Source organism: Gorilla gorilla, chromosome 11, assembly GCF_029281585.2.
Source record: "Gorilla gorilla gorilla isolate KB3781 chromosome 11, NHGRI_mGorGor1-v2.1_pri, whole genome shotgun sequence".
Lineage (NCBI taxonomy): Eukaryota > Metazoa > Chordata > Mammalia > Primates > Hominidae > Gorilla > Gorilla gorilla.
Window position 1 is genome coordinate 56,724,090 of NC_073235.2, and position 21,463 is coordinate 56,745,552.

General features: G+C 33.8%; 1 protein-coding gene across 5 annotated transcripts in view; it reads left to right on the plus strand.

Annotated features, from left to right (window-relative positions):
* Positions 1 to 21,463, plus strand: part of GALNT13 (polypeptide N-acetylgalactosaminyltransferase 13) — a 733,891-nt gene that overhangs the window by 520,216 nt on the left and 192,212 nt on the right. For 4 of the 5 annotated variants that reach the window (XM_063694846.1, XM_031008835.3, XM_055380885.2 and 1 more), the window contains one exon: positions 10,434 to 10,551. The exons of the other annotated variant lie outside the window; for it this stretch is intronic. In XM_063694846.1, coding sequence (XP_063550916.1) covers positions 10,434 to 10,551 — 118 coding nt within the window. The remainder of the gene's footprint in view (positions 1 to 10,433; positions 10,552 to 21,463) is intronic. 5 annotated transcript variants of the gene reach the window in all.

Here is a 21,463-nt window from a genome sequence, read left to right on the forward strand (position 1 = left end):
TACGTAGTGTTTTACATTTTCAAAAATTACCAACACTTTAAAAATGAGATATTTTAAATAAAAATCTGGATTTCCATCTACTAATAAGTCAGAAGATCTTGCTACAATGGACCAGGATACTTACCTGGCACCATCAGGTGGAGTTTAGTAGAAACTGCCCATGTAGAAATGGCATGAAAACTTATCCCAATCTCCACAACTCCTTCTTAATTATGTTCCTGACTCTGAGGCTGAGGGTCATTTGACATTTGTCAATATTCTTGAAATTGAAGAAATATTTCTCTGCACCTGTGTCTTGAGGAAAGGGGGAAAATATATTTATTGTAACAAATCCACTTTATATAATTTCTTTATCTGGCTATAATCTTTTAAACTTTTGACCCTGGTCTTAGAGGCTACTGCCTGGGAAATGGCTGAGTTTGAAACTCATCAAGCATATCACCCCTGTATAACTATGCATATACATTACCTAATAGAGTAGGCAACTAGTAGCAAAGTTACCTGATAATGCAAATAATACTCTAGATCATTTAATTAATTTGGGGATGAGTTATGCATTTTTTCCTAACACATACAAATGGGAGGTGATTTGGTTTAGGCTATTGAAATAAGTTTGATTCCATACAAAAACAAACATACAAACTGTTCTATTTGTATTCCATGCATACAAACTGTTGGGCACTGTGCTAAGTGCTGCACGTACAAGCATGGATAAGGCTACCTATGCTGTAAAGTTGCTCACTGTCTGGCACTGGCCACAGGTATGCTGGATAAGGGCAAGAGTCTAGTGTAAATGGTCCAAGTGTGGATGTACAGGAATAATTATGTCTACTACTAAAGTGGTGTGGACCTCTAGAAAGGAGCCTGGCTTAAGTCTTATTGATTGCTTTAGTCTCTTAATTATGCCCTGTAAGTGAACCTCAATAAATAATTATGAAGATATTCATTTCCACTTTAATTTCACACTGATTAAAATAGATTTTTTAAATGAAAAACCTACTGGTAATTTCCAAGTGAATTTAACTTTTTTCACCCTTCACATCTTACCTTATGGACTCTTTTACCTTTAATCATCATTAATATTTTTAATATGACTGCCTTCATTTTTACTTCAAGTGCCATGTTGAGTATATTTCTAAAGTAAAACAAAAGAGTTTTAGATGTTCTTTTAATTCTGATATAGTAATAAATCAAACAAATGTTATTGGTTTTTATTTCAGACCTATTTTACCTAATTTTATATTCCTTTTTATTAACATTCAGTTGATTTCATGCATTTATTTTTCACTCAATTAGAATTAGGAGTTTATGAAGATCAAATAAATCAAATAACATCATTAGTATCTCTGATTATAATTGTATTTTATTGTGAAAAACTCATAGAATGTTCACATATATTATCTCCTCTATCATTCTAGTGTGATCATAGAAGAAGCATTGAAACTAGCCTTGGAGGATCTAGTTTTATTTCAAGCTCCTCCAATTGAGAAATCACCTAGTCTTCTCAGCTATAAAATGGAAAATTATTCTCCCTGCTTTGCTTAACTCATGAAGTGCTATAAAATATTGAAATGAGCAATGTCCTTGATATGAATTAGGTTTTAAATTTATATCTGATAATGTAACATATAAGTATTGCAAAATAAATGTGACAAGTACCCAAAAGGATGAAGAAGCAGAACACCAATGAGCCATCTCTTTTAGAATTTGGTTGTATTTTCTTCTAAGGCTTTTCTATTCAATTTCTCTACAATGTAAAAGTTGATATATCATCAATATTTTTCTATGCCATTAATTTTTCGCCACATAGGTTTTAATGGCTGCTAATGTCTCAATTACTTACGATGTTTCTCTATTTTTTTTGTTGACTAAAGTTCATCAAGAGTTTGTTTGCACTTCAATTTTTTTATCAATTATTTCTTCACCTAGTTTTTGCATACAAAGTGATTGCTTTAGAATTATGCATTTGAATATGAAATTTGTTTTAATATTCCTGACACCTTCTGCCAATTTAATTCCTCCCCAAAAATATTATCACTGAATCAATTTATAATTTCACTAGTAAGTATAATAAATTAAAAACACAAATGTTACTCTTTAACATCTTATACAAATATAAGACAAAGTTTCTTATATTTAGTAGTAACAAATAATTTACTTCTTAATTTTTATCAGATTGTATTAGACTTTTCTCAGTCCAACCATAATATACATTTGGATTGCAGGAAAGAAACAGAAATAGATATCACCAAAGCCTTTAAAACACTTCTATAAAGTAAAAGATATGAAAACAACAGCACAGGGAAAGGTCAACGTTGTGAGCAGAACAAAGACTGAAAGAAATAACTAACTTTGGAATGCTCAACTAGTCAATGCTCTTGCTTACTCCTGTTAAAATCTAATGTATGTTGATTGAGAGAAGTAAAAAATTATCTCCTCAGATAAAAATATTTGAATCTATATTCTATGAAAGAAAGAGTACTTTTATATTATATTACTTTCTAATAGTTTAGGGGATAATTTGTGAGACTTTCTTAGCAACCTGTTGGGATGAGAAGAAAACTAGGGTAATAGAGTGCTAAGTTAAATATTACATTTATATACTGAATAATTTTGTCACATTAACCAAAATATTTTATGACATCTGATCCCAGCTGGCCCCATTGTTTATTTTGATCCCTCGTAAGCATGAAATGAAAGTACAATGAAAGATTAAAATTTGCACGAATTACTCTACATCCTTGTGGAAGCTTAGGGTTTTATCAGGTCCTAGGAATTATTAAAAAGGATTTAGGGAAAAAAATAACTACTCCTTTATTGGAAATATAGATGTTTAAGCACAAGTTAAAGTATTTGATTCTCATGCTTATTGGTAAGTGGGTTCTTTGGCAGCAAAACAAATCATTTGCCCATACTAAGCAGAACATTATATTTTTCTTATTCCTTAAAAATGACACAAATTGTTTGTGTTTCATCGACTCTGAAGGATTTTAGTAAGCTTCCATGTCTAGAGCCTAAGCCAGCATAAAGTCTTAAAGTAACAATTTCTTCTCTACAGAAAGCCACATCTTCATACCCAAACACAGGTTCAGATGATTGTAATAGTGTGCGGTATCCACCAAACTTCTCATTTTTATCAGTAAAAACTTTAATTACGTTCAGCATTTAATTATTCATCACTCTGATAGAAAAGCATTTGTGCCTCTGCTTCCTTTCTCTTTCCTCTGCTTTCTATTTTGGTTATAGTGCATAGAATAAGGAAGAAAGGAGAGAAACTCACAGCATTTCATTTCCTTTGGGTTCCTAAACCTACAAAATGGTTAACCTAATAAAGCCATTAGATTTTCTAATTTAAAAAAATCAGACGTGAAGATTTCAGCTATTCATGCTCATATTTGTAAATGTAAAAAAACTTATTTTTATTACTTATCTTTATTAATTTTATAATCTATGGAAAATGTAATTAACAGAGATCTAAATACTAACAGTGTAGATATTGTGTTATTTGAACATTATAAATAATAGCCTAGAACTAAGCTGTGGTCTCTCAAACATTCTTAGGAGTTTTTCCTCCAAGGCCCTTGATTATTTGCCAAGTAAGATTAAATAGAATCCTGATGTATCCAAAGATAAAAATAGGAGGAATGATGTTTCCAGAACTTTAAGAGAAATTGTTTATGAAGGGCAGTCCAAAAATTCACAGGAAAACATGGTACATAAACATGGAGCTTGAAATCAGGAAACATGTACTATTTTAGTTTATTTTATTTTATTATTATTTTTTTTTTTTTTGAGATGGAGTCTCGCTCTGTTGCCCAGGCTGGAGCTACAGTGGCGCCATCTTGGCCTACCGCAAGCTCCCCCTCCCGGGTTCACGCCATTCCCCTGCCTCAGCCTCCCAAGTAGCTGGGACTACAGGCGCCCGCCACCATGCCCGGCTAATTTTTTGTATTTTTAATAGACACTGGGTCTCACCGTGTTAGCCAGGATGGTCTCGTTCTCCTGACCTCGTGATCCGCCTGCCTCAGCCTCCCAAAGTGCTGGGATTACAGGTGTGAGCCACCGCTCCCCGCTAGGAAAAATGTATTTCTAATTACCCCAAATCTTTTGCTGTGTAAGGTATATGGACGAATGGAAAAAGATAGATAGATAGATAGATGATAGATAGATAGATAGATAGATAGATAGATAGATAGATAGATAGATAGATAATAGATAAGGAGAGGAGAGGAGAGGAGAGGAAAGGAAGAAAGAAAGATGACTTTTTTATCCATGCTACCAACTAGTTAGGGGTCCTTGAACAACGGACTTAAACACATTGCAACTAAATTTTTTGACCAAAACTGTAGGGATTTTAGAGCTCTGAAATATTACATATCTGAAAATTAATTGGACCCAGAAAACAATAAAAATGAAGCGACTTATAATCTTGGTAAAGAGATGTTTCTCCTTTTTTGATAGATAATATCTAAAATGTATACTATAAGCTTTGTGCTGGTATTGTTTCAAGACTGTTACATGTATTAACTCACATGATCCACATTTTATAGGTGATGAAACTGAGGCACAGAGTTTTAAGTGACTCAATGACAGTCAAACACTGTGGGGCTGGGGTTTGAATCCAATCTAGCTATGAAGTCCAGGCTTCTAACAACTAAATTTGGCTGCCTCTTGGGGTCTCCTTACCTCTATACAGGGTGATTATCCCAGCGTGAAATACAGGATATATTGTCTTCTTGGTGAAAATACAGACATTACATTTTAGCATTACTGAATAATTAAATGTATTCTGTCACAATTTCTGTTGATTTACCAACTTCTGGTGAAAAACTCCAGCATTTTTCCATGTCAGATGCATACTTTTTTGAGACTTTTACTATTTTACATAGTTACAAAGCTTCATATCTTAAATTCTAAAATACTATCACAAACTAGGCACTGTAGCATGCACCTGTCATCCTGAGACAGGAAGATAGCTGGAGGCCAAGAGTTTGAGATTATCCTGGGCAATATAGTGAGACCCAGTCTCAAAGTATAACTAACTGAATAAATAAATAAAATACTATCAAACTCAACCCCTAAAACTCCTATTAGATGATAGAGCCTTTGAAAATCTTGCAATTAGTGAAATCATCTTTGTTACTCATCAATTTAGCAGGTGCGAGCAAAGAACATTTTTGGAATTTCAGAAATAAAATTGCAGATAATTTTAACTTTCAAATAGATTGTTCTGTGGCTATAGAGATACATTACTCATTTGTTTGTTATTCAGTAAATATCCATTAATAGTCTAATACTTTTAAACCAATGTATTGGGTATGCTTATAGAAGTGGTGAAAAGTACACAAATAAATATAATACTATATACAATAAGAATTGGCCAGTTCCTTGAGATACACAGTGATAAGGGCTTATAGAAGAAGGTGGAAGGGGAAGAATATGTCTTGATTGAGGGAGCAGGGAGACGGGGCAGTGGTGTTGAAGGCAGGCTACCTAGAGTGTATAACATTTGTATTAGACTAAGAATAATCAAATTTGAACATATAAGGGGAGTTTTCAAAGAAAAATCCAGGTGACCAATGGATGTGAACAAATATACCAGGGCACAAAAATGTAAAGCATTTACCAGTAACAGCTAAACACTTTACATGCAGGGAAATAGTTAAAGGGGGTTGAGAGGAGCTCGTTGGGTAGCCCCATTGTTTATTTTGATCCCTCGTAATCAAATGGCTAGATTACTGATGCCAGGATAAGAAGCTAGATTTATTTCCTTAACATAGATTTTTGAACATCTATTAACATTTTTAGAGGATCATCGATTTAGATAAATTAATCTGGCTATGGTTTTTAGGATAAATTTCAGAAGCAGAAGAATCTAGAGGCATCCATATCCTCTCAGCATCTAAGCATCTTAGCATCTAAGAGGACCCCATTATTAGCAAACATAGAAGATTAAAAGTATCACTATGATAACAGAGATGAGTCAAAAATACTTCAGAAAAAAAAAGTATTTTGGAAATAATTGAATTAGGCACAAAAAATGTGGTTTTTCATTTTATATTAAGAGACTGGAAAGAAATATAAGACATTAAAAGAGAGGCAGATGAGTAGCAAATTTTCAGGTCTATGATGTACACACTGAACAGAGTCAAAGGAGTTTTTTGGAGGAATCATCTAGCGAGTAACTGCAAAAGCACAACTTATGCAGAGGAAACAAGTATGGAAACACAGATTAGGAGTGAACCATAAAGGTGACAGTGAAAGGTATGTGATGAATGATCTAATCTTACCCACACAAAGAGCATAGAAAGAGAAAAGTGCCCCTGAGAGACCCTTGGGAGGACTAATTTCAGATGAGAGAAGAAATTATTAAATTCATATATCCACAAAATAATATTATAATGGTATATTGCACCCACGTGATAGATATGAAACTAAGAGCTTGTCCAAAGTCTGACAGCAAGGAAAAAGGAGGGGAAGGGGATGTCAATAAGAATCATAAAATTAACAATCAGATTAGTAGAAGGGAAACATCTACAGAACAATGCAATAGGAGCTAGAAACAAAAATGATTTCAAGCAGGAAGCCTGATGTATTGTGCTATATACTTTCAGAGGAAAAAGTTAAGGACAGGTTATTGGAGTTCAGAATCAATGGGGACCTTTCAGAAAGAAGTTATTGTAGAGGCGGGAGCAGGATCCAGCTTCTAGTTGAAGGTTAAAAGTTGCTAAGGGGGTATGTAGAAAGCATCCTTTCAAGAAGGTTACCAGGGAAGAGAATAGAAAATATATGTCTCTGGTTTAACAGAGTAGTAAGGTGGAATGAAAATGTTTTTTAGTTTAGGATAGAACTTAATTCAGCAGGCTTGTAAGCTCAAGGGAACAATCTAGAAATCCAAGGCATAAAACATAAATGTTAATAGTCGATGAGCAAGGGCCTGAAAGAGTAGTCAGGAGTCTGTTGAGGCCACAAGCATGAATGCTAGCCCACAATGAGAGGAAAGGAGCTATCCTTTTCTATGAGACAAGAGGAGAGAGGAGGCCATGAGGAAGACACATTTTTAAACATGTTGAGCTGGAGATTGAAGGAGTTTAGATTTCATGATTGAGAGAATTTAGATTTCATGCATTTCCTTGATCCCCAGATTGTTGAGAAGAGTCCAAAACTTTTGGAAAGACTCAGGCCAGGTGTGGTGACTAACACCTGTAATCCCAGCACTTTGAGAGGCCAAGGTGGGCAGGTCATTTGAGCCCAGGAGTTCAAGATCAGCCTGAACAACATAGCAAAACTCTCTCTACAAAAAGTACAAAAAGATAGCTCGGTATGATGGTGCATGCCCGTAGTCCCAGCTACTCTGTAGGCTGAGGTGGGAGAATCACCTGAGCCTGGGAAGTCGAGGCTGCAGGGAAATCTGATTGCACCACTACACCACTCCAGCCTGGGTGTCAGAGTGAGACCCTGTCTCAAAAAAAGAAAAAAAAAAAACTCAGTTAAAAATAAGGTAAACAAATAAACATAGAGAGCAGGATTGTTAGCAGTTTGTGAATTAAGCAGAGAATCAATAATGTGGACTTGTCCTATAACCAGTTAACCACATCTTATTACTTTTCCAGTGTCTTAATAGCAGAAGTAAATGAAGTGAAAGGTAGATTCACCCAAGCACCAAAATTTTAAAAAAAAGCGAGAGAGATAATTGGAAATTGCAGAAAAGCAAGCACAGAGAACCAAAGTTCCTAAGCTAGTGTTTTGCTGACATGGCGGAGCCTTGGAAATGGATTGGAAGAAGGGAAGAAGAAATTCCTGAAAGTTGTTATTAATGTGAGACTATGGATTAACTAAGGAACCATAATCACCAATGAAGGATAAAATGACTTCTTATGAAAATAGGAGGGGTTAAAGAGTAAGAAGTTATGCTCTGAGGCAAATTTCAGTCAACATCTTGGATATGAGGTAGTTCTAAATGGTTTTGAAACCTAAAGTGAGGGTATATATAGAGAGAGAAGCCCAAATTAAATGAAGGACAGCAAGGATTTTGCTTAAATGATTAACATCAATAACAACAACAACAAAGATAAATTACCTACCCTTATTAACTGTTGATTATGTGTTGAGAACTGTGTTGAGTGCTTTACTTCTGTTAACTCAGTTCATCTTTCCTACTTACTATGTGTGGTAGGTAGTGTTCACAGTCATTGAGCTGACTATTCCCCTCTCGTTCAATTGACTGTTTGGTTGCTTGGTTTGACGTTGTTTAGACACAACCTTGAAAAGCAAATAATTTCAGTTAATTTAACCATAATCAAGATTTTTCATTTTCTAGATGCTCTGAACACTTAAGGTGCACATGGGCATATGTAAATATTTTATTAGGCATATTACAGGGCATTAACTTAGAACAGAACGTGTTGCATAACATTGGCTATGGCTATAGGTATTAAACGTTATAAGGCACAGTCTCCAATCTGAGAGAGCTAACTGATATTGCAAACACAAAAAAAACTATCCAGGAGTATCTGTCTTTAGAAAATACAGGAGTTTCTTGAAGAATTGTAATTTTATCTTATTATTTTTATTATTTTCAAGCATAAGTAAAAGTTATTTGAGTCTTTCTCAATAGTATAAATAGCCACTTACACATTTCTCACATAGAAGAATGATGACCAACTGTAAGCCGAAATTCAATACCTGTTATTTAAATTAAAATGTGCCAGTACTTTATCAGTAAGTAGATAAGTAGATAGGCACTCTGAACTGATTATTAAAAATGCATCACTTAACAATATTAAGCATTTGGTTACATTATGATAGGATAATTGCAGCAATTTTGGTTCCTAATTTTATCAAATAGACTCTCCAGCACTGTAATATCTTATATAGTTATTGCCATAGTGTTCCAAAACCCACATCAGGTGAGGGTCATGGCTACTTCCTAATTACCATCTGTTTAGCTTTGTTAGTGTTTCTCATTATAACTCAGAAGGTCAATGATACTGTTCATGATAGGAACCCAGCAAGACGAAAAGTAATAAAATAGCTCTGAGACTAAGCAAGGCTCTGCTACTCCAACTGATGGACAGTTAATTACCTGAGCATAAAACAGTGAGAGCACTGGGAGAAATAGAGAACTTTGCAATATGGTAGATGTCCAAGTGCAATATTATTTGGTGGTTTTTCAATGAACAATTCTGTTTAATTAAAACATGAGCATAACCTTTGGCACAGGAGAATGTAATTTTGACAAAAGCAAAACATTTGGTTTTTAACAGCCTCACAGACTACTTAGATGAGCATTCCAAATCTAAGTTTCTATAGCAGTTTCTCACCCTTGGCAGTACATTAGAAATACATAGAAACTTTATATAATACCAAAGTCGGGCCCCACCCCAAGCCAATTAAATCTAAATCTGTGGAGGGTGGAAATTAAACATGCCCATCTTTTTTTTTAAAGGTGGCTCAGATACTGCTTTTGTGCTTTGAAGGTTACAAACCACTATATTACAACTAACATTCAAAAGTCATCATTGCCATTATGGATCTATTTGTGAACAACTATAATCTTCTTTTTAACCTTTAATTTGCACTGCTTTTATATAGAAAGACTTGTGTAGCTCACTCATTAACCATTGTCTTTAATTTTGTCTTTTAAATTATCAACTAATTAATCTTTTAAAAACTTCACATCTGACTTCTCAGCAACCATGGAGGAATTTTGAACGTGAAACCAAAAGGCATTTATTCCTAGAAAAAAGTTTTAGAATCCCTTCGAAGTGTCCTTTCAAACCTCTGAATAACAGAAATCCCATAAATCCTATGGGATATATGTTTATCCATAGAATTAGATGATTAATTCTATCATTTTAATTAGTAAAGAGAAGAATAAACAATTAGATGTAAAGCCCTTATGTTAAAAAAATACCTTTGTAACTATCACTAGATACTTATTTTCTATAAACATTTTATAGAATTTATTTTTTTTATTTTTAAATAGTCTATGGATCTTTTCATAGTGAAACCATGTCCACAGATTTCTAGAGTTTACATAAAAATGATTTACATTATGTGACCTAAGTTGACACCTGATAGTTTCATGACCAGCTAACCACTTCAAGGACAGTGCAAAGGGCAGAAACCTCTCTTCGCTATGATTTTCAGAGGGAATGTAGAAGTACCAGTCTTCCATGGCCAGTGTCACTTTCATCTATCTATTTGATCACCTGTAAAAAAAAAAAAAAACAAAAACTAATATGAGTTTTAAAGAAAATGTGAAAAAAATGCTATTCTTAATTTTAAAACTTCTTACACCTTGACTTTGTGTTTTTAGTTTGAGATTTTTTAAATATTTAGAATGTCTCAAAAATACATGCTACAGTCTCATTAAACTCCACACATTGTTTTCAAAAGATATTCTTTTCTTTTTGTTTTTTTTCAACTAGGACCCCTACTATGGCTGGTGGCCTATTTTCTATTGACAGAAACTACTTTGAAGAGATAGGAACTTACGATGCAGGAATGGATATCTGGGGTGGAGAGAATCTTGAAATGTCTTTTAGGGTAATTGCATTTTATTTTATTTTTTGACGCTGAACATACAATGCTGTAGCATGCACATACCAGACCCAGTAATTTACTGTCAAATCATTTTTGCTGAGTGATGCAAATTACTGATCAATTGGTCATCTTAATACACATTTAGATTTGACAGAGTCCTATTGCATGCAATATTTACTTCTAAATGGGAAATTATAGGTAATTTTTGTTTTCAAAAATAATGTTTTTATTCACAGTAAAAATACATTAGGACTTTCAATTGCTGAAATAAAGAAGAGTTTTATTTTTTAACAAAGTGTTGCTCTATAAAATCACTTTGTGTTTTTGAACTGAAACTTGGAAGTATTTATGTAATCTGAATTTGCAACTACTGCCTCAGGTTGTTCTCAGAAAACTTTTAAGAATGAACTGTGGTCAAATGAATTTGGATAATTCTGCAAGTAGTATGACCATTTTCACTAACATTATTGTTGGATAAGTCAGTTTGAATAAAGCAAGTTTGAATAAAGCAACTTCATTTAATAAATGGCCTTCCACGTAAATAAAAATTGAGGAATAAGTCCTTACAAATATGTTATTAGGAAATGTTTAATAATAATTTAAACAATATTTCGTTATATTCAAAAAATTTAAAAATGAACACATAAGTTTTCTTTCATGCTAAGAAATTGATAAGCACTAACATAGTGGTTTTGTTTTTCAAATCACTGCTTTTTTTTCTACCTAAAATTCAGTGTAAACTATTTGTGAGTGTTTTTTGTTATTGTTGTTGTTGTTTTTTGAGATAGAATCTCCATCACCCAGGCTGGAGTGGTACAGTGGTGCAATTTCAGGGCTCACTGCAGCCTAGACCTCCAGGGCTCAGGTGATCCTCCCACCTCAGCCTCCCTTGTGGCTGGGACTAGAGGTGTGCAACACTACTCCTAGCTATTTTTTTTTTTCTATTTTTTGTAGAGACAGGGTTTTGCCATGTTGCCCAGGGTGGTCTCAAATTCCCGGGCTCAAGCAATCCACCCCCCTCTGCCTCCCAAAGAGTTGCGATTACAGGCATGAGCCACCACACCCAGCTTCAGTGTAAAATATATGAAACATTCCATCTCTGCCCAAAATATTTGTACGATAAAATTATTAGAGTTTAGATATATTTATCTATGAAGTTTAAAAATTATGCCTTTTAATTTCTCATTTCAAAAGTAAAGTTTGTTTTTCATTATCATAATATAAATATGTGTGATGTTGTGTAAGAAAATGTTAAAATTTGAGAATGAGTTACCTTGAATTTCTCTACTGTAGAATTCAGTGGTTCTTGGATAAATTATTTTAAAATCAGTAGGATGGCCTAGTTATATTACTATTTTGCCTGTAAACTTTCCTGATAGCCAGATGTCTGAGACAAACCTTAGTTAATGGAATTTTATTATTTTTGCATTTGTCTATATGCTTATATTCTCATGAAACTTGCCAAACCAAACTCAGCACCACACTCAGGAATATCTTCTTGCCTTCAGGTCCATGGACAGTAAATCTTTGCAGAAATTTTGAGGACATTTGAGAACCCAAAATTATTACCTGTTATGGTTCTTATGGTGAAAGAAATAAGAGGTAACAGAAAAAGAAAAGAAATCAGTATATTCAAAAGTTTAGAAATAATTTGCTTCTATTCTTAGAAGTAATAATGAGAGAATTTACTCATTCATTAACTGATATTCTTCGGGTGCTATGCTGGGTTACGTAAGAAATAAAATCAACACAGAAATACTGCTACTATATAGGATCCTCTTGCTACTTTTTCTCTTGTCTTCCTAAAATTAGAATTCACCTCTTTCCTCCCTACCTGTTAAGCTTGATTTTCTGCCAATGTACTCCTCTTACTTTTATCACATATCTCCCAGATTGGAGGGATGCTCTTTATCTAACTGGTTGAAAGTAGAATTCAGAAAGAATTTAGTGGAATAATATGATAAACAAGGAGGACCTGATCAGGAAATGTAACAGAGGTATAAATGTATAAAAAGGAAGACTTGAGGATATGATAGATGATGCAGATACCAAGGGTACAGAAGGAATGCAGCTAGGGGGCTGTAAGAATAATCAAATCCCTCAAAAATGACACAGGAGGTTTTCTGTGATTGGTTATTGGGATTACTAGGAAATAAAATACTTATCAGTGACTATTTTAAAACAATATCAAGTGTTTAAAAATGTATTATTATATTTAGTTTCCATATGACTTTAATAGAAACAAAATATGTATTTTGCTTTTTATTAGACTCTTAATTTATGTTTTACTTTCTTCTCTGTGACATGAATATGTTTGCTTAATAGTTTGTACTGTAGCTGAGGTAGACATTGATAAGGAAAAATGCTAGAATAGTGCATTAACAAAAGATTGAGACCACTCATCTCTCTTTAATTTCATGACTTGACGAAATGAGAATATGTTGAGCACTTATAATCAGAGGGTTTGAATCTAATATCCAGCTCAATCATTACACAACAAACATACATTGAGCAAGTGATATGTTTCCAGGTGCTGACTTTACAAAGATGAGTAAAGCATGATGCTTCTTTGCTCTCAAAGAACTGCATTCCTATGACAGAGATGCGTAGGTGTTATTGTCAAGAAAATGTGATAATTTCCTTTATAAATTTATGTGTGAGGTTTTTTGTCTCTGTCATGTGAGTATAGGCGAACATAAACTCAACTGTAAAAAGGTGATTATAATAATAGTGAAGTTATTGTGGTTTTGTAGCTGTGGTCTACATAGGTTCTAGTCTAAGTAAAGAAGATAGAAATATTTAGGGCTTGCAAAATGTTAAGATTCTGACTCACCCCAAGGTATTTTAAGCCAAACCAAAGGAATACATTACAAAGACTTATTTGTAGCATATCACTTGATCGCTGTACTTAAAGACATTTGAAAATTTTATGAAAGCTGTAGACTTCCTGAGGAAGATGTTTCCAACCTTTTAAAGACAACAGATTTAAATACAGTTTCAAAGTGTTTAAAAATCTCTTGAAACCTTAGGAGAAAGATCCTTGGCATATAATAATAGTGACTATTAGTATTTATAGTAGCTAGTAAGTGGAATAGCTAAGAGTTGACCCGCAGCATTCTGACACCAGGGACTGTGCTGTTAAATACCATACTGTTACCTCCTCATTAAGGTTCATCTCTCCATAACATAACGAACCTAACAGTTGATGGTATTATTGGGAGAAAGAAAGACGCTAATATGCAAATACAAGCTTCCTCCACAATTCTGAGATGGTTCTCTCGTCTATAATCTTATCTTCCTCTTATAGGCTATAGCCTCTAATGGAAGATAATACACATTCAATAGCAGTGAGAATATCAGGTATATCTACCAGAGAACAGCAGTTAGGTCTTAATGCTTCTGAAAGCTGTTTCAAATATTTCTCCCTACTGCATTACACAACAATCACTGCAATAACATAAATCCTAACAGCACTGTCTAAACATAAGTGTTAATTAATTATGTTTAGACAGTGTTATGTATGTGCTGGGGATACAGTAATGAACAGAACAGGCAAAACTTTGTGCTCTTATGGAACTTAGATTTTGGAGAAAGAGACAGACAGTAAACAAAATAAATAAAATTTATTAAAATATCCGTTATAGGTGTTAAAGAAAAAATATAAGGAAGGAAAGATTATATGAAGTGTTGGATTTTGGAGGGTACATAGGGGTTGAAATTTTAGACAAGAACTGAGAAATTGATACCCAAATAAAATAGTGATAAAATGAACCAAGAAAATTATGAATTGCCGTCAAAAAGTATCCTCTATCTTTAAATAATAACCGTGTTTCAGGATAAGTATCAACCAACAAGCATCACCACCAAAAGTCCTTGTCTTTTATAAGCAATATCATGGGGAGCAGCATTCCCAAGAGTACAGATCATTTTGCCCATTCTAAAATGAAGAAAACTGCCACTATCCAATCAACTCAGAGCATGGGAAAAAATAAATAAAGGAGCTTGATGACAGCAAAGGACACAGAAATCTGTCTCACAGCCATAAATGGTTACAAGTATGGACTGGGATTCAGATAGCCTGCATTCAACACCCAGCTCTGGCACTTACCATCTGTGTAAGCTTAGGTAAGATAGCACATATTCTAAGCTTTAGTGTGTCCATCTCTAAAACAGAAAGATAACAGTACTTTCCTCATATTTTTAGAGAAAGATTAAATGATATTATGTATATTGTGCTGAGTACTCCACTCAGCACATAGTGTGTCATTCATGGCAGCTGTTGTGGTGATTGTTATAAGCTGTGCAACTCTGGGCAAGTCATAACATTCCTGAGAATCACCTAAAAACAATCTTACCTTTAATAATTTGGCTTTGATCATGGTTAATCACAAGAGAGAATGTAGAGAAAAAGTCATTTAAACCCAGAAATGCAATATACATTAAAGTATAATTATACTAAGTGTTAGTTGAGATGTAGTTCTAAGGCTCCCCTGCTCAAAAAATATATTAAATTTTAAAAAGGAAAAGAAAACACACACACACAAAAAATACTTTTTATACTTCCACAACATCATTGGAGTTAATTACTGACATCTAAGAATCTAGGGTGGAAAACATTTTTCTACACTCATAAATCAGTTGGAATGAAACAGTTGTTAATTTTTAAAAGTATGTATCATCTAGACTTGGAGTAACAAGTACTAGATTTACCATTCTCCCCGTCGTTCACCTGAATAAATTAAAAAATGGACAAAAATACATGAAATAACACTTTCAAGACATTGAACAGCAGTCACCCTGAGAGATGGGAAACAAACAAGGAAAGCCTTACAATTGCCTCAGCTTACTGCCTTGTGAAAGTTTCTAGGCCTTAGTGATAAAAGGGCTAGATCCTGACAGACTCCATGACTTGAGGAGATGAAGCTGAGTGTTTGGGGAGACCAAGCCTGCTGGAATTTGGTGAACAGAGTAATGGAGTTCTGGGCAGAGCATTCAAGAGATATACAGAGGTTTCTGTGGGAGTATTCAGCTGTGTCTTCACACATGTGTGAGGAAACAATCCAAGTCTGAGGAAAGAACCTTCAGAAAAGATTAGAGGTCTCATTGCCCAGTGATGACTCAGGAAAGTCAATAGTACCTGTATCCTCCAGACAGATTGATTCATGAGGTACGGGGTAGAGGAAATATTGAGAAACTACATAACATACTTCTTAAAAACCCATGGATAGGCTGGACGTGGTGGCTCATGCCTGTAATCCCAGCACTTTGAGAGGTCGAGCAGGCAGATCACCTGAGGTTAGGAGTTCAAGACCAGCCTAGCCAACATGGTGAAACTCTGTCCTTACTAAAAATACAAAAAAAAAAAAAAAATTACCTGGGCATGGTGGTGGACTCCTGTAATCCCAGCAACTCGAGAGGCTGAGGCAGAAGAATCGCTTGAACCCAGGAGGCAGAGGTTGCAGTGAGCTGAGATCGTGACACTGCACTCCCGCCTGGACGACAGAGCGAGACTCTGTCAAAAACAAACCGACAAACAAAACCCACAGATTAAAGAACAAGTAAAATTACCACTATTTGGAATGTAATGAAAATGAAAACATAGCACATCAAAATGTGTAGTAACACTAAAGCAAACTTAGGAATTATTTATAGCACTAAATGTCTATATTAGAAAGGGGAAAAAAAAAAAGGAGCTAAAATCAATGACCTTAGCTTCCACCTTCAGAAACTAGAAAAAGAAGAGTTTTAATGCCAAAGTATCTAAGAAAAAGGAAATAATAAAGATAACAGCAGAAATAAATGAAATATAAAAGGAATATATATCATATTCCATATATATGATACCTATATGATAAAAAATATATATATATGGAAAAGCAATGAAACCAAAATTTGTTTCCTTGAGATCAATAAAATAGATGATATTTTAGCCAAATTTGGGAAAAAGAGAGATGACACAAATTATCAATGTTGGAAATCAGAAAGGTGGCATGACCACCATGGATTCTACAGATGGCTAAAAGGATTGGAATGGAACATTATCATTCTCATTATGCCAATGAACTTGACAACTTAGATAAAATGGACAACTTCATTAAAAGATACAAATTGTCAAAGCTCACAGAAAGAAAAAATAGACCAAACAGCCCTGTATCTAGTAAATAAATGAAATTTATTCTAAAAATTTATAATTTTTAATACTTTAAAAATAATTTTTACAAAGGAAACTCAATGGCCAGATAACCTAACTGGTGAACTCTACCAGATGTTTTGGGTAGAAATCAGAAGAGTTCGGGCCAGGCTCAGTGGCTCATGCCTGTAATCCCAACACTTTTGTGAGGCCGAGGAGGGCAGATCACCTGAGGTCAGGAGTTCGAGAACAGCCTAGCCAACATGATGAAACCCTGTCTCTACTAAAAATACAAAAATTAACCGGGTGTGGTGGCGGGCACCTGTAATCCCAGCTACTTGGGAGGCTGAAACAGGAGAATCGCTTGAACCCAAGAGGGAGAGGTTGCAGTGAGCCAAGACTGCACCATTGCACTCCAGCCTGGGCAAGAAGAGCAAAACTCTGTCTCAAAACAAACAAACAAACAAATGCTTCCACAAAATTGAAAGGAGGTAGTACCTCCCAATTCGTTCTGTGAGATCAGCATTACACAGATACCAAAACTTGACAAAGTCGTTACAAAAATAGAAAACTAAAAATTAATATTCCTGGTAAACATTGATGCAGAAATTCTAAATAAAATTAGCAAATCAAGTTTCTCCGTATGTCAAATAAATAATATATCTGATTAAGTAGAGTTCATTGCAGAAGTGCAAGGTTGGTTTAGCATTCAAAAATCCATCAAGGTAATTCACCATATCAAGAAACTAAAAAAAAATTGATTGGTCATCTGAATAGAGTCAAGAAAAGTATATAACAAACTCAGTCTACTTCTGAATTTAAAAAGAAAACAACAAACAAACAAACAAACAAAAGCCCTGAGCAAACTATTTATAGAAAACTCATCAACCTGATAAAGGGTTTGAGCAAAAAAACCTACACATATTTAATGTTAAAACATCGAATGCTTTCCCTCTAAGATCAGGAATAAATAAAGATTTTGGATCTTACCACATCTACTTAACATTATACTGGAAGTTTTAGGCACAGCAACAAGGTCGGAAGAATAAATTAAGCCATCCATATTAGGGAGGAAAAATTAAGACTATAATTCCAGAAGACAAGATTATCTACAAAATCCAATGGAATCTACAAAAGTATTGCTGAAACAAATAAGACAGTCTTCTTATCAAGGTTGTAGAATATAAGAACAATGTATAAAAGTCAACTTTATTTCTATACACTAGCAACAAACAGCAGAAAACTGATATTAAACATTATCTAAAATAATGTAAAAAATATGAAAAAGTGATAAATCTGACAAAAGATGTGCAAGACCTCTATGCTAAAAACTGCTGTATATTACTGAAATTAAAGAAGACCTAAATGAATGAAGATAAATACGATTATTTATTAATAGTTAGTAGACTCAATATGATATTAAGATGACAATTCTCCCTCAGATCAATATAGATTCACTGCAATAGGAAGTGTATTGTATTTACTTACTATTGCATATCAATATAGATTCAATGCAATAGTTAAGTGTATTGTATTTACTTAACTATTGCATTGAGTCTATATTGATAAGCAATAGTAAATAAAACTTATTTTGTTAGGTAGAAATTGACAAGTTGATTCTATCCATATAGATATACAAGGGATGTATAATAGCTAAAAATGCATTAATAAAGAAAAAAGTTAGAGAATTAACAAAGTAGGATTTAAAATGTATTATAAAGCTATAATAAGACTGTGTGTTATTAACATAAAGACAGACAAAGGAACAGAACTGAAAATCTGGAAATAAACTTACACATATATGGACAACTGATTTCTAACAAATATGCAAAGGCTGTTTAGTAGAGAAAGAATAGTAGTTTCAATAAATATTATTAGAACAACTGAATATCTATGTGGGGGGAAAAACAACTCCAATCCATAACTTATACCATGAAAATATTAATTCAAAATGTAAAAATATAAAATTATAAAAGAAAACATAGGAGAAGAACTTGTGTAACCATTGATTAGACAAATATTCCTTAGATATGACACCAAAAGTATGAGTCATAAGAGAATGGATTGGTAAATTAGATATCACTAAAATTTAAAAACTTGTGCTTTTCAGGCCGGGCATGGTGGCTCACGCCTGTAATCCCAGCACTTTGGGAGGCCAAGGTGGGCAGATCACTTAAGGTCAGGAGTTTGAGACTAGCCTGGCCAACATGGTGCAACCCCATCTCTACTAAAAATACAAAAATTAGCCAGGCGTGGTCGCGGGCGCCTGTAATCCCACCTACTTGGGAGGCTGAGGCAGGAGAATCACTTCAACCTGGGAGGCGGAGCTTGCAGTGAGCCAAGATAGTGCCACTGCACTCCAGCCTGAGCAACAGAGTGAGACTTCGTCTCAAAAACAAACAAACAAACAAAAAAGCTTGTGCTTTTCAAAGCCACTATTAAGAGAAAGAGAAGTCAAGGCACTGACAGAAAAAAGAAGTTAGCAAATTATATATCTGATAATGGATTTGTATCTAGAAAAAAAACTCTCAAAACTCAGTAATAAGAAAACATTCAACTCAATAAAAAATGAGCAAAATAACTTGAATAGACACTTCACTAAGAAAGGTCTACAAATGGCAAATAAGCAACTGAGTGAATCCTCAGCAGTTAGTGGGGAAATGAAATTTAAACCACAATGAGATTACACTATGCATTTATTAGAAAAAGAAAGGTTAAGAAGGCGGACCATGTTGGTGATAATATGGAAGAACTGCACCTGCAATGCTGGTGACGATGTACAATGGTACACTAAACTCCAAAAAACAGTTTTAGTACTTTTTAAACACTCTTGAGTATTTACTCAGTGGAAAGGAAAATGTATATTCATACAAAGAGTTGTATGCCAATATTCATAGCAGCTTTATTTGTAATACCAAAAGCCAGAAACAATCCAAATGTCCATCAGCAGGTCAATGAATAAACTATGCTTTGTCCATACAAAGAATGTGTGCAAACTATTAATGTACCCTACAACTTTGGTGAATTTTGTAATAATTATGCTGAATGAAACAAGCCAGGCAAAAAGATTACATACTATATGACTTCATTTGTATAAAATTTTAGTAAATGCAAACTAATCTATGAAATCAGATAACTTGTCTGGGGACACGAGATTGAGGTGGCAGAGGGAGGATTGCAGGGAGGGATTACCAAGGGGAGCATGAAAACTTTTAGTGGTAATGTATGTATTCATTATCTTGATTGTGGTGACAGCCTCACAAGTTTCACATATGACAAAACTTCTTATTGAGTGGTACAATTTAAATATATGCAGTTCATTATATGTTAGTTATACTTTAATAAAGCTATTAAGAATTAAAACACACACACACACACACACACACAGAGAGAGAGAGAGAGAGAGAGACAGAGAGAGAGAGAGGCATACTCCAAAGAGAAACAAATGAAGGAAAAATGTAGTTCAAAGTATCTACTTAACAGTAAACCTCTATACTTTAGGTTAGATTCTCAATATATCATAGTCCAGTTACTTTTAAATATCCCTGTTGATCTGATTATAACAGTCTACCTCCCAGGACAACTGTATTCATTAAATGAAGTAATACTCATTAAAGCTGTTTATAAACTGTATGACAATATTACTTTTTATTATCATTACCCTTAAAATAAGCTCTTTTGTCAGTAACTAATATTTTAATTAACAAGATCAAATTTACTTCAAGTACCCCAATTTTCTTTTGCTTGCAAATCACAATGAAAACAATAGTATATTTACCTGAAGAATATAGCTAAGTGAAATGTCTTCTCATGTGAAATCCATGTATTTCCAATTTGTACAAGCCATGAAGTGGAAAAGAAATGAGAGCTGACATAATAAATAGTGGAAAAATGAAAAGCAGGGGTTCCCATTGAACAGAATAGTATGGTAAATGAGACAATGAAATTTGTCAACCTTTAGGGGCTTATAGTATCCAGACTTTTTAAAAATACTTAAAGAAAGTAAAGAATTTTCTAAGCAATATCTACACAATTCAAATTTTGACAAGTGAAAATATCAGCCATAATAATTTATTAGAAATCGTTTTAGACAAAAATCCAGCTGATTTATTTCTCTTAGAGTTCTTTGCCTTTTTGTAAACTTAATTCATACAAATCTGATGAAAGTAGGTTATTTGTCAGTGTGTAAAACTTGACTGGTTTTTTTTTGGATCAGTCATAGAAACCAAACTATAATAGAAATATGGAGATGGTTTTACGGGATACTTTTCTTTAAATATGATAAATCACTCTCTTAATGATAATATAGAGATTTATTAGCCTTTTTAAAAATCCTATGAAATCATAAACTGACATCATGTGTGTGTAGTCTCCACAAAGAATGCAGACCAATCTTAATGATTTGGTTCAGCAAATGTTTCTCTTGTTCCCCGTTTGGTGCAGGCTGAACCTTAAACATATTGAAGAATAGCTTGAATTTTTAGCTTCTGTGCCTGCAACTAGTTTTTCTGTCATCTGGGCCACCACTTTGCTTTGAACCATTGTTTAAACATATATTTTCATTCAAAGAAGGGCTTTTTAAATTTAAACCACAGAATAAAAAATATTTCTAGATAAGAGGCAATGAGACAGTGCTACTAAAGACTGTCATATATATATATATATGTATGTATATATGTATATATATGTATGTGTATATATGTATATATATGTGTATATATGTATGTATATATGTATATATATGTATGTATATATATATGTATATATATATATTTCTAAAGCACA